The following is a 13609-nucleotide window of genomic DNA, read 5'->3' on the forward strand; positions in this document are numbered from 1 at the left end:
TGTTGTGTCTACAGTGCCTTGGAAAAGTATTCATACCCCTTGAAATTTTTCACAAAAAAAAATTTGAAAACCATTTATCATTTTCATTCCACTTCACAATTATGTGCCACTTGGTGTGGGTCTATCACATAAAATCCCAATAAAATACATTTACGTTTTTGGTTGTAAAGTGATAAAATGTGGATAATATCAATGGGTATGAATACTTTTTCAAGGCACTGTATTTTCTTTCTCAGACAGCAGGCTTCCATGCCTAAATTACCATGTGAACATAACAAAAACGTGGCAACCCACAAGTGAGGACAGTAAGTTCATCAGCATTGCTTGCCCTAAGGCTAAGTAAGCAATATGAGTGACCATGTGACATGACACGTAAGAAACACACAGGTAGACCGCTTGCAGTAAACAGACTGTATTGAACAGACAGAACATACCTCCAGCACACAGCACGGGGGGGGAGGGGGGAGGCACTGAATACAAACAATTTCCAGTGGCCTGCCACCAACGCCATGCCTCCGCCCAAATAACTGACAGAAACTGGAAGCAGAGAGATGTGATACAGGCAGTAACCCTGTGCCAAAGATACAGTACAAGGGGAAATTGACAGGGCAGCAAGACAGGATATAAAACATGCTTAGAGAGTGGTCCCATAGAAAACATACTGCCATCATTATCCTTGCCAAGCACTAAACAGTGACTGCATGAGGCCGTTAGCGATGTTTGCAGCTTCTAGTTCAGCCTTTCTCAACCTTTTTACCCTGGAGAAACCCTTGAATTAATTTTCAGGTTCTGGGGAACCCCAGAGATAAAAATGAATATACTTACAGGTCAGGGTACATTAGCACGATCAGAAAGTTGTAGAAAGTTTTATATAAAGGATTTGTGGACTACCTTGCGCATTTGACACCCAGAACAGATTATTTTTTTTAACATCCACCCGCTGTGTATGACAACATTTTTTTACAGTAATCAATAACAGAAAATAAATTAAAATAGTGAAGATTGTAGTGTCCTCAACACTAGTAGTGGTGTTTTCTAACACTAGTGGTGGTATCCACTAGGGATGAGCCTTGGTTCAGTCCGAGCCCGAATATTGGCTGTCCTAGCTGGACTATTAGGCTGTAGGTGGGAGATTTCCCAGCCCACAACAGCACTTATACAAAGGGGGAGGGATGCTTGTGACATCATTGACCTAATCTGGCCATGTGACCAACTTAGATAAATGATATCACAAGCAACCTCACCCCTTAAGTATGTCAGCTGCAGGGCAGGGAATTTGGGAACTGGCCCAGCACTATGTCAGCTGCAGGGCAGAGAATCTGGGAACTGGCACAGAGCAGCTAACTTCCGGGTTCAGATGAGCTTGGGTTTAGACCGAATCCAAGCTCAACACTAGTGTCCACTAACACTAATAGGTTCGGGCTGAACTAAAGCCCATCACTAGTGTCCACTAACACCAATAGGTTTGGGCTGAACCCAAGCCCATCACTAGTGTTCACAAATATTGATGGGTTTGGGCTGAACCCAAGCCCATCACTAGTGTCCACTAACACTAATAGGTTTGGGCTGAACCCAAGTCCATCACTAGTGTCCACAAACATTGATGGGTTTGGCTGAACCCAAGCCGATCACTAGTGTCCACAAACATTGATGGGTTTGGGCTGAACCCAAGCCGATCACTAGTGTCCACAAACATTGATGGGTTTGGGCTGAACCCAAGCCGATCACTAATGTCCACTAAAACTAATAGGTTAGTAATGATCCCAAGCTCACCACTAGTGTCCGCTAACACGAATAAGTTTGGAAAAAAATGAAACTCTATTGTCCACCAACTCTAATGAGTTTGGACTGAACCCAAGCTCATCACTAGTGTCCATTAACAGTAATGGGTTTGGGGCAAATCCAAGCCCATCACTAGTGTCAACAAACCCTAATGGGTTTAGACTGAACAGAGCTCATCACTAGTGTCCACTAACTCTAATGCCCCGTACACACGGTCGGACTTTGTTCGGACATTCCGACAACAAAATCTTGTGATTTATTTTCGACAGATGTTGGCTGAAACTTGTCTTGCATACACACTGTCGCACAAATGTTGTTGGAAATTCCGATCGTCAATAACGCGCTGACATACAACACTTACGACGAGCTGAGAAAAGTGAAGTTCAATAGCCAGTGCGGCTCTTCTGCTTGACTCCGAGCATGCATGGAATTTTGTGCGTTGGAATTGTGTACACACGATCGGAATTTCTGAAAACGGATTTTGTTGACGGAAAATTTGAGAACCAGCTCTTAAATTTTTGTTGTCGGAAATTCCGGCAAAAAATGTCCGATGGAGCCTACACACAGTCGGGATTTCCGACAACAAGCTCATTTGTTGTCGGAATGTCGGATTGTGTGTATGCGGCATAATAGGTTCGGACCTAGCCCAAGCCCAGCAACAGTTTCTACTGAAACTTATGTGTTTGGACAGAAACCCAAACTCATCACTAGTGTCCAGTAATACTAATGGGCTCAGACTGAACCCAAGCCCATCACTGGTGTACATTAACACTAATGGATTTAGGACAAACCCAAAGCCATCATTGGTGTCCACTAACACTAATAGGATAAGATCAAGCCAAAGCTCATCACAAGTGTCCACTAAAACTAATGGGTTAGACTGAACTCAAACTCAACACTAGTGTCCACTAACACTAGTTACTGGAACAAACCCAGGCTCATCACTAGTGTCCACTAACACTAATGGTGCATGTAAAAGCGGTGGTCAGTGGAAAATTGCCACTTTGCAATGGTGGTCAATGTAGGTGGGAGATCCATTTGCCACAGCTCAGAAAAACCCTTACCAACCTCAAGAGGAACCCTGGTTGAGAAAGACTGTTGTAGTTGATATAACTTATTCTTACAAAATCTGGAAAATTTGGCACAAGCTTTTAGAAAAAAAGATATTATGAAGTGCCATAGTTCACCCTGCAAATAGATACACATGATCTCCCTCTCCTCCTATACATGTACACACATGTGTATTCTGGTTTTAAAAGGGTCAGAGCCAGAATTGATCAATGTAATGATCCAGTGTTTGCTGGTTGTAAAAACAATAGCACCCATTAACACCTTCAGTTATTTAAATAATGAAATTCCACCTTTGTTTAAAAAAGAAAAAAAAATATTGCCAAACCAATATAATACAGATCACAATGATGAATGAAGGAATTAATTTTGGCATATTATAAGTAGTGGATCATAATCCATTTCCATTAGTAAAGGTGTTACCATCCCTTTAGCTAATAAGCAAATTTAAAGCTGAACTCCAGGCACACAATCTTTCAATTAAACACATTCCTCAAAAGTCCCAAAGGATATAAATAAACCTGTGTACACCAAATGTCTTTGCCAATCCAGATATTATCTTGTAAACATAGCAGTGACATCATCACTGTGCTGCACCTAGCTTGAGCAGAGCTGTGGGAGGGAACTAGGAGGCACCACCCTCTACATTAAACTACAGGAGGGGGCGGAGACAAGACCAGTCACTCTGCACAAGGAGAGGGAGCAGCAGTGAGCGGTCTTTATTACAGGAAGGAAAGGTCACACACAGGGCCGGTGCTCCCCTAGTGCCCACTGCTGCCTAGGGGGGCGCAGCCACGACCGCTGACTTCCCCCATTAGCCTGACCAGGGAACATGACGGGGCCCTACACAGGGCTGGGGCGCTAACTGACTCTGCAGGGAAAGCAGCAGTCGTGGTGGACATCCATCACGGCTGGTGCAGAGGAGGTCAGCAGCAGCTCAGCCTTTCAGGAGGGCGACAGCTGGGGAGGTGGAGAAGGTGGGGACGAGGATAGCTGGGAAGGCGGAAGAGGAGAACACGAGGACACCTAAGGGGGCGGAGGAGGAGGGCACAAGGACAGCTGGGGAAGTGGAGGAGGCAGCGAGGACAGCTGGGAAAGTGGAGGAGACAGGCACGAGGACAGCTGGGGATGCGGAGGAGGCAGGCATGAGGACAGCTGGGGAGGCGAGGAGGAGGGCACGAGGACAGCTGGGGAGGCGTACACAAGGTCAGCAGAGGAGACAGGCACGAGGACAGCTGGGAAGGCGAAGGAGGCGGACGTGAGCTCAGCAGAGGAGGAGGGCACGAGGACAGCTGGGGTGGTGGAGCCAAGGTCAGCGGAGGAGGCGGGCATGAGGACAGCTGAGGAGGCGGAGAAGGAGGGCACAAGGACAGCTGGGGAAGCAGAGGAGGTGGAAGCGAGGTCAGTGGAGGAGGCAGGCACGAGGACAGCTGGGAAGGCGGACACAAGGTCAGCAGAGGAGAGGGGCACAAGGATAGCTGGGAAGGCGGAGGAGGCAGACACAAGGAAAGCTGGGAAGGCGGAGGAGGCAGGCACGAGGACAGCGGAGGAGGCGGGCACCGTGCCTCTGAACTTAGCTGCAGCCTGGTAAGCCCGCTCTCTGATCCTGTTGTAGTCACCCGCACAGCCCTAGGCAAGAATAACGACACCCCGGCAACCCCCCCCCCCCCCAAGCCGATGCACAGATCTGGAAGAAATATACAAAGCTTGCCAGAATCCAAGGAAGAATTCACATGACAAATGGATTTAGATATTTGCTGATCCTGGAGTTCAGTTTTAAATTGACTCATCCAAATAGGACTCTAGGGACACCTTGAATTATAGGCCGCCATATATCACATTAACCTTTATTAAAGCTGTTAAGATATCACAGTGTGTGTTAATTATTATGGCAGAAGTTTTATGTGCATGATAATAAAATACATTATGATGTATGAGTTTTGATAAATATGTGAGATATGGTAAGTTGTAATTCAAGGTGTTGCTATAGTCCTATATGGATTAAATAATGTATTTTTGCACAAGATCACAATGTATTTGGCAACCTTCACTGCTGATTCTTACTTGCTTGTGTGCTATACATACTGGAACAGCCCATTGCAGTAGCTTCCTTAAACAAAGTGCTGAGTGGGAGGGATTGCCTGCTGCTAAAATCACCTATTACAAATAGTCCTGTCCCAGTGTTGGAAATAGAGAAGAACTGGCATTCCTGTTTTCCCTCTGTGTGAACAAAGACGACAGGCTGACTGCAGTAACACTGAGGGCAGGGCTAGGGATGCCTGAGATTTTACAAGCTCTGTGCAGTCCTCATAGAAAGCAGTAGGGGGGGATTTAATAAACCTGGAGAGTGCAAAACAGTGGTGGCTGGTGCTCAATATTTTTATTGGGAGGGGCAAACAACTGCCCAGGGCAGGTCGGAAGGGAAGGCGGCGATCCGTGGCCTTACCTTCTGATGATGAGGTGGTTCTGGATCCGGGGTAGGGCTGCTCCTGCTCGAAGCAGCTGTTGCTGCCCCTCCGCCCGCTGGTCCTTGCTCCAGCTTGCTAAGGGAAGAGCCGGGGCCATTGCTTCTCCTCCCGGCTGAACAGGGTCCTGAGACCCGATTGGCCAGCAGTCCCAAGACTCCCTGGCCAATTGGGTCTAAGGACCCGCTTTCTGATTGGCCGCAAGGAGAAACAGGAAGACATTAGCGAATATTAATCCGCTAATGTCCAACAACTGGATGGACTCAGATGTGCTTCTAAAAAAAAAAATGCGTCCAGCACCCTTCATGGAGATTAGGGGCCGGGTGCATGGATTAGGGGGCCATCGCCCCTAATGGAGCAAAATCTGGTGCAGCTCTGCAGAGAAACCAATCAGGTTCCAGGTTTTATTGTCAAAGCTTAATTGAACAAGCTGAAGTAAGGCTGGGTTCACAGTTATGCGAAACGGATGCGTATTTTCTCCGCATCCAATTCACATGACAGGAGAGTGTGCCCGGATCACAATGGAGCCGGTTCACACTTCTCTGGGGCGGCCGCGGTCCGCATTTGGAAAGGGTCCCATGCGTCTTTGGATCCGATTTAGGTGCAAATTCAGACAAAAATTCTGACCTGATTCGCACCTGAATCATTGAACATGGATGCACCGGACCCCCTGCTGTGAGCCGCGGCCACAGTTAGTGTGAACCCAGCCTTAGAAGCTGATTGGCTACTATGCACAGCTGCATCAGATTCTGTGTGCACCAATTTTAGTAAGATATCTGGGGTGTGCTGTATACCTAATTATAGGGGGGGGGGGTCTATAGTACTGTTTAAAGTATAACTAAGGCAAAAAGTTTATTTTTTAGTTTTGTATAGAAAACAACAATACTTGCTGCCTGTGTCTCTGTTAGAAGACAAATAGGGAGGGTGAATCTCCCTAACAGTCTGGGTTGTCACCAGAACAGGAATACGGGGGAAATCTTACAATGAGGACACTAGTTCTGCTGACAACCAGGGACTCCTTTCACTTTCTATTTTAGCTATGGTACAGGAAGCATAGGAAAAACTCCCCAATAAGGACGCAGATGGCAAAAAAAACTAACTGACAGGGGTTATAACCCTCCCTTACTCTAAGCAAAATGTAAAAAATAAAAAATAAATTTCCCTTACTTTTTACTTTAAGGCTTCATTCACACTTGTACGACTCCAATTGACTTTGGATGGGTGCAACTTGGATACGACTTTGGCTTTGACCAGTGATAACAGGTAACTGTTTCACACAAGTTGCATTGTACAACAGTAAACCCATCCATAAAACAGTTTAATTTCTGGCACGTCCCAGAAATGTAACACTCCCATTGGTTGTGCTCTGAACCAAACTGTCAAAGCATCCAATGCCTGGTGTCATAACTGATCACATGTGCAGCATCATGGCAGTTGTAGATTAAACAGAGGCAAAGATGGCAGCTTCCTTGGCTGAAAACGATAGGAGGGTTTACTTACACTTTAAGTCGTGCATATATGAATGGTTATCATTGGAAAACATGGGAAACAACTTGTCATGCGACTTTGATGTCCAAAGTTGCATGACAAGTCGTACAAGTGTGAATGGAGCTTTATGCCTCGTTTCCACCGAGGGGATCGGTTCGGGTCGGATCGGTTTGGAAGGCCTAGAATGGTCCGGCCTATTCAGGAGAGCGTTTCCACTGCAAGTCGGACCGACAGGGGCCATACGTGGGTTTACAAAAAATGCCGTCTTGGCGTCACATGTCCACCAATCAGTGGAATGTGTCGTAGCTCCGCCCTAACCGAACCGTTCCATTTTCTATGGCCCCACATCTGAAGCAGGACCCTGAATGGAACGGTTCAGTTCGGTTGTATGGGCCGCTTTCATAATGGAAACACCCAAAATAGCGTACCGTACCGAACCGAACCGATCCGCTCAGTGGAAACGAGGCATTAGATAACATTGCAGAGTGCATAAGACAACACTAGATATCTGGCAGGATAAACATTTTGTTTTTTGCACTTATCAAATAGATATAACACTATATGTTGGAGATTCACTTATACAGTAGGAAAAGTGGAGTTTTCTCTTTATAACTGAACTCCAGAAAGACACAGCTGAGCTACCTACATACATTGGAACTTGTCTAAGGCTGGGTTCACACCATTGCGAATTGGATGCGGGATTCCCACATCCAATTTGCAATAGCAGGAGAATTTGACTGCCTCTCTATGGAGCTGGTTCACATATCTCCGCAGCAGGTCCGGTGCGTTTTGCAGAAAAACGCTGTGTGCCTTTTGGTCCGTTTCAGATCCGAATCCAGCCCAAAATTCGGGCTGAAATCAGACCTGAAACTGCAAACCATCACGCACCGGACCCCTGCTGTGAGCCGCATGCGGCTCATATGAGAGCCGAGCCTGAATCATCAAATGATTTGTAATGCTGTTCAGCCAGTCTTGCAATACCGGCTGCAGCAGGCTCTGACTACTGCGCAGGGGATTATACACGGCTGTAAAACAGAATCATGTACTTATACTAGCTACATCAAAAATAAATACCTGCGTTAGCTGGAGGTTTCTTTTTTTTTTTTTTTTTTTATATATCTGCCTTGAGTTCAACCTTCAGCTTTAATCCTACGAAAGGGCAATATGAAAGAGCATTATAAAAGAGCATAAAGGACATTATGAAAGAGCAGGTTGACATTCAGTAGCTAAAGTAGTGATTTGCCAGTTAGTGCAAGTATTACCTAAAAGTATAACTTAAAGGCAAAACTTTTTTCTTAGTTTGGACTACTTGGAGTAGAGATGGGTGTAGAACACCTGTCAGGTTTTTATTGCCGTCTGTGTCCCCATTAGGGAGATTCACCCTCTCTAATTGTCCTGTTTACCATTGGCAGAGTGAAAGAAAATTCCAAACTTTGGTTTGTCACCAGAACAGGATAGAGGGGAAATCTTCCAATGGGGACACTATTTCTGGTGACAACCAGGGATTCCCTCACTTTGGAGGGATTTTCTCTCAGTTCCTGTTTGTCTAATAAATAATACAGTGTGCCCAGCAAGCGCACCTGTTTGTACAATAAAGTTTGTTTGGGTCAGCTTGGCCCACACAAATTATTTAAAGAAGCATTAAACGTGGAGTTGGGCTTTAAAAAAAAGTCAGCTTTGGCAGCTCCCATAATTCTACCCTGAGTGGTCCAGCAGTTATTCGGGTCAGTGATGACACATGGGTGGCTTTTCCTGCCATAATTTCCTTCACTAAAATATGGCTTACCTATATATCGACTTTGCAGCTTTCTCTGTACATATAACATTATTTCAGCAATGTATTTATAAGCTAAATAGAAACTAATCTGAAGAGATAGTCAATACCCAACTGTATAGTATGCTTCCATTATAAATTACCTGTATTTTTATAATGATATACATGGTCATAGAACACTTTAGATTTCTAATAAAGTGTATTTATACCCAAAATGTAATTTTTTTTTTTTTTGGATAGAGTGAGGAAGAGTTAGAACCCCTGTCAGGTTTTACTGCTATCCTGTGCTCCATTAGAGAGATTTCCCCTCACTTCCTGTTCTGGGGTCAACGTTTTACTAGACAGGAAGTAAAGGAAGATCTGTAAAAGGGAAACAGACAACAATAAGAAGTTGACAGAGGTTCTACAAGATCCCTACTTTAAAAAGTTTGGGCTATAGATACACTTTAATGCACTTAGGTTCTTATGTGTATGAAATGCTGTACCTTCTGATCACCAGGGAATGCAATCTATGCATTCATGAATGTCATAAAGGGCTGATTTGTCATTGCTACAGTAGCCCTGTATTACACTGTTATAACAGATGAATATGGCTACTTACTATAGCGTTGTGGAATACTGAGTGGGAACACATCCATCCAATCTGCCCACTGGTTCTACTTTATAATGCCTTTGACTTTTTATTTTTGGCGTAGTTGTCAGGATACTTGTACACAAAAACCGCAAGCAGATTTGGAAGAACACAGGTGGCACATTACACCACAGTGGTATTAAGCTTATAACATGTATTATGGCACTTTAGATCGATTCCCAAAAGCTGGAAATCAATTGATTTTTGGCACCCTGTCCACATTTCTGTCACTCTCTTAAGGCAGGACCTCGCATGCTACCAGGCTACTTTGAGATACGTAAGCATGGAGTTTGGAATGATGGTAAAATTTTTAAAAAGGAACCCAAGGTTCCAAAACGAGCAAATATAACAACTTAAAAAAAGTGTTGCTAAATATTATTAAAATAATTATAATACATATTTAAAAAAAAGAGAAAGTGCCAGTGATGGGTTTGTGTAAAGAATGAGTTCAGGAGTGTGGTAGCATCAGTTGACCAGGGAAGGAGGTGGTAATGGGTCAAGCCAGCCATCCAACTCCTCCCTATGTAAGCGATGATGGGTCAGTCCAGCCCCATCCCATTGAGCTGTCACAGAGGAGAATGCTTAGTTTAGTTCATCAGAAGTCCTCTGAGTTAGCATGCCCATTCTTTTTTCTTTCAGGTCTTTTGTTGAACATGGAAGTACTATGGGTGAGTCCAGCCCTCCCCGTGTGAAGCTATTATAGGTAAGTTTAGCCTCACGTTGCAATAGTCCCCTATTGAAGATGAATGGATTAGTCTAAATGTCCTTCTTCAGCATCTCCAAAAGGGAGGTGTAGTGGATTGATCCTCAAGTGTCCCCTAGAGTCTCTCCAGTACCTTCATTTTCTTCCTCAGTCTCCAGGAGTAAGTGTTTGGCGTTGTAATCCTCCCCTCGTCCAGCTCGGGACAGTGCTTTCACCCAACGTCGTTGAAATTCTTCCGTTTCGGGGCTGAAGTAGAAGCTGAGCTGGCTTTGGCTGATCTTGAAGACGTGTTTGCGATCAGAGCGTTCGCACTGTTCTGTTGGGGTGACCTCAAAGCCGATTAAAGGGATACTCCTCTGAGCCTTCACATCCTGGGACAGAAAAAAATGATTAGTAACTGGACTCGTGTACAGGAAACAGCTCCACAGGTAGATCTTCGCTACTTGTCCTTCCCAGGTAAACCATCTACATATAAAAACTGGAGGAAACTGAAGATATTGCCAATAATAATGAGACTGTAAACACCAATATTATAATTCAGGATAGAAACTGGATGTTAAAATGTGATCGGTTGCTATGAACAATGTTAAACGGTCTTGTGTACATGGACACTTAGGGGTTTATTTACTGAAGCTAGAGAGGGCAAAATTAGTCAAAATTCTGCATAGAAACCAAGCAGCTACCAGGTTTTATTGCCAAAGCGTAATTGAACAAGCTGAGGTTAGAAGCTGATTGGTTTCTATCCAGAAATGTGACCAATTGTGCCCTCTCTAGCTTTAGTAAATACACTACTAAACCCAGTAATATGAAAATAGTTCAACCCCCCCACAGTGCTCACAGCTTATAAATCTTCTTTTTACATCAAAATACTACCACTATATACCTTTTTTGGATGATCTGTATACCACGGGTATATGATAAACTGCACAGTTTCTCCAGTGCTGAGAGTTCAGGTGGGAGGAGATTTCCACTACAGCCTGTATACACACCCACATGTGTGATGTCAATATTATGTGACCTGGCTATCTCTGAGAACTGTTCTCTCCAGCATAAAAGACGCAACTGAGCATGTGTAGGTCGGTTACCCTGACTGTGTTAGCTGACTTTCTCCAGATAGACAGTGCAAGAGGGAAGATCTGTGCATGCAGGATAAAAACAGCCTTTTTACACAATGAAGAGGATTAACTACTTAAGTTCCACAGTGAGTATAACAAGCATGCTATGCTGCATATACAGACTGATTTTACTGTTCTGGGTTTAGTAACACTTTAAGGCTTCATTCACACTTGTAGGACTCCAAAGTTGCACTGACTTTGTAGTGCAAGTTTGGTGTAACTTTGACGCAACTTTGGATGGGTGAAACTTAGATATGACTTTGGCTTTGACCAGTGATAATGGACAACTGTTGCACATAAGTTGCATTGTATAACATTCAGGTACGGCTATCATGCAACTTCTGAGGGTTAACATTGAAGTCTATGGCCCTCAGGTTGCATGAAAGTCAGTCAAAAGTAGTGCATGATCTACTCTGAAGTTGCTGCAACTTTAAGTTGCACATATATGAATGGTTATCATTAGAAAGCCTGGGGAACAACTTGTCATGCAACTTTGACGTCCAAAGTTGCATGACATGTCGCACAAGTGTGAATGGAGCCTAAATGGATTTGGAAAGCATATTTGGAAGGGTCCTGTACTCTCATCCCCTCTTGTAAGCATATCCACAGTGTCAGACGGACAGCACTAATGTCATATAGTTTAGCCCGATTTGCCCAGAGTGCTCTCACTATCCCCATGTGAGTTGTGATGTGCAGAGGACTACAAGAAGATAGCAAAGAGACTTACTGAAGTATGTATACTAGTCATATTTGAAAAACTAATTTAAACCTTCCTCTCCCCTGAAAAAAAACACCAGCATTATTCTGTATAAAGGTCACAAATAAACAAATAAAGTCACTTATATTCACACACTTCTTCAATCTGGTTGTCTCCAATTCCCCTGAACCTGAGGCTACATACAGTTAATATAGTGCATCCAGCTAGTGCACATGGTAGTGCAGTAAACAGATCATTTGGGCCAGCTTGGCATGCCATTGGGTGGCTACTTTCCAAAAAGGGGGAATTTTGGGGAGTCAGCACATCAGAACCAATCAATTTTCAAATATATATACACCGAGCAAAATTATAAATGCAACACTTTGGCGTTTGCCCCTAATTATCATGTGCTGAACTTTAAGATCTACGACTTTTTCTATGTACACAAAAGGTCTATTTCTAGCAAATATTGTCCACAAATCTTCCTAAGGCCCCTTTCACACTTGTACTACTTGTGTAACCACACCAGCCCAGGACCTCCACATCCAGCATCTTCACCTCCAAGATCGTCTGAGATCAGCCACCCGGAGAGCGGCTACAACAATGGGTTTGCATAACCAAAGAATTTCTGCACAAACTGTCAGAAACTGTCTCAAGGAAGCTCATATGCATGCTCGTCGTCTTCATCGGGGTCTCGACCTGACTGCAGTTTGGCGTCGTAACCGACTTGAGTGGGCAAATGCTCACATTCGATGGCGTATGGCACTTTGGAAAGGTGTTCTCTTCATGGATGAATCCCGGTTTTCACTGTACAGGGCAGATGGCAGACAGCCTGTATGGCGTTGTGTGGGTGAGCGGTTTGCTGATGTCAACGTTGTGGATGGAGTGGCCCATGGGCAGGTGTATGCTGTGGACAATGAACACAGGTGCATTTTATTGATGGCTATTTGAATGCACAGAGATACCGTGACGAGATCCTGAGGCCCATTGTGCCATTCATCCAGGACCATCACCTCATGTTCCAGCATGATAATGCAGAGCCCCATGTTGCAAGGATCTGTACACAATTCCTGGAAGCTGAAAACATCCCAGTTCTTGCATGGCCAGCATACTCACCGGACATATTACCCACTGAGCATGTTTGGGATGCTCTGGATCCACGTACACGACAGTGTGTTCCAGTTCCTGCCAATATCCAGTAACTTCGCACAGCCATTACATAGTTACATAGTTAGTAAGGTTGAATAAAGACACCAGTCCATCCAGTTCAACCTGAGTAAGTGTGGTTGCGTGCCTACAATTATCTCTATTTATTTTAGGTACCCATATAGCGCCATCAATTTATGCAGCGATCCACACATACATCGCACCCTATCCTCAAGGAGCCCACATTCATATACTAGGGCCAATTTTGGACAGAAACCAATTACCCACCAGCATGTCTTTGGAGAGGAATGGACCAACATTCCACAGGCCACAATCAACAACCTGATCAACTCTATCTGAGGAGTGGTCTTTTTTTGTGGCCAGCCTCTGGCACACTTGTGAGGTGGATGGTTTATCTTGGCAAAGGAGAAGTGCTCACTAACACAGATTTAGACAGAATATGTGAACAATATTTGAGAGAAATAGGTCTTTTGTGTACATAGAAAAAGTCGTAGATCTTTAAGTTCAGCTCATGATAAATAGGGGCAAACACCAAAGTGTTGCATTTTTTAATTTTGCTCAGTGTATATACATTATATTGTCAAAAGTATTGGGACAACTGCCTTTACACGCACATGAACATTAATGGCATCCCAGTCTTAGTCTGTAGGGTTCAATATTCAAAATATCATATTTTGCTTCATGTCTGTTAAAGCCTCTTGAGGAATATATCTCTGTTT

The 13609-nt window shown here is 44.2% G+C and overlaps 1 protein-coding gene across 3 annotated transcripts in view; it reads right to left on the bottom strand.

Moving 5' to 3' along the window:
- Positions 1-396: 396 nt before the first annotated feature.
- Positions 397-13609, bottom strand: part of FGD1 (FYVE, RhoGEF and PH domain containing 1) — a 247924-nt gene continuing 234711 nt past the window's right edge. For all 3 annotated transcript variants that reach the window (XM_073600187.1, XM_073600189.1, XM_073600188.1), the window contains exon 18: positions 397-10282. In XM_073600187.1, coding sequence (XP_073456288.1) covers positions 10016-10282 — 267 coding nt within the window. In that variant the 3' untranslated portion in view covers positions 397-10015. The remainder of the gene's footprint in view (positions 10283-13609) is intronic.

This window comes from Aquarana catesbeiana, linkage group LG09 (assembly GCF_042186555.1).
Source record: "Aquarana catesbeiana isolate 2022-GZ linkage group LG09, ASM4218655v1, whole genome shotgun sequence".
NCBI lineage: Eukaryota > Metazoa > Chordata > Amphibia > Anura > Ranidae > Aquarana > Aquarana catesbeiana.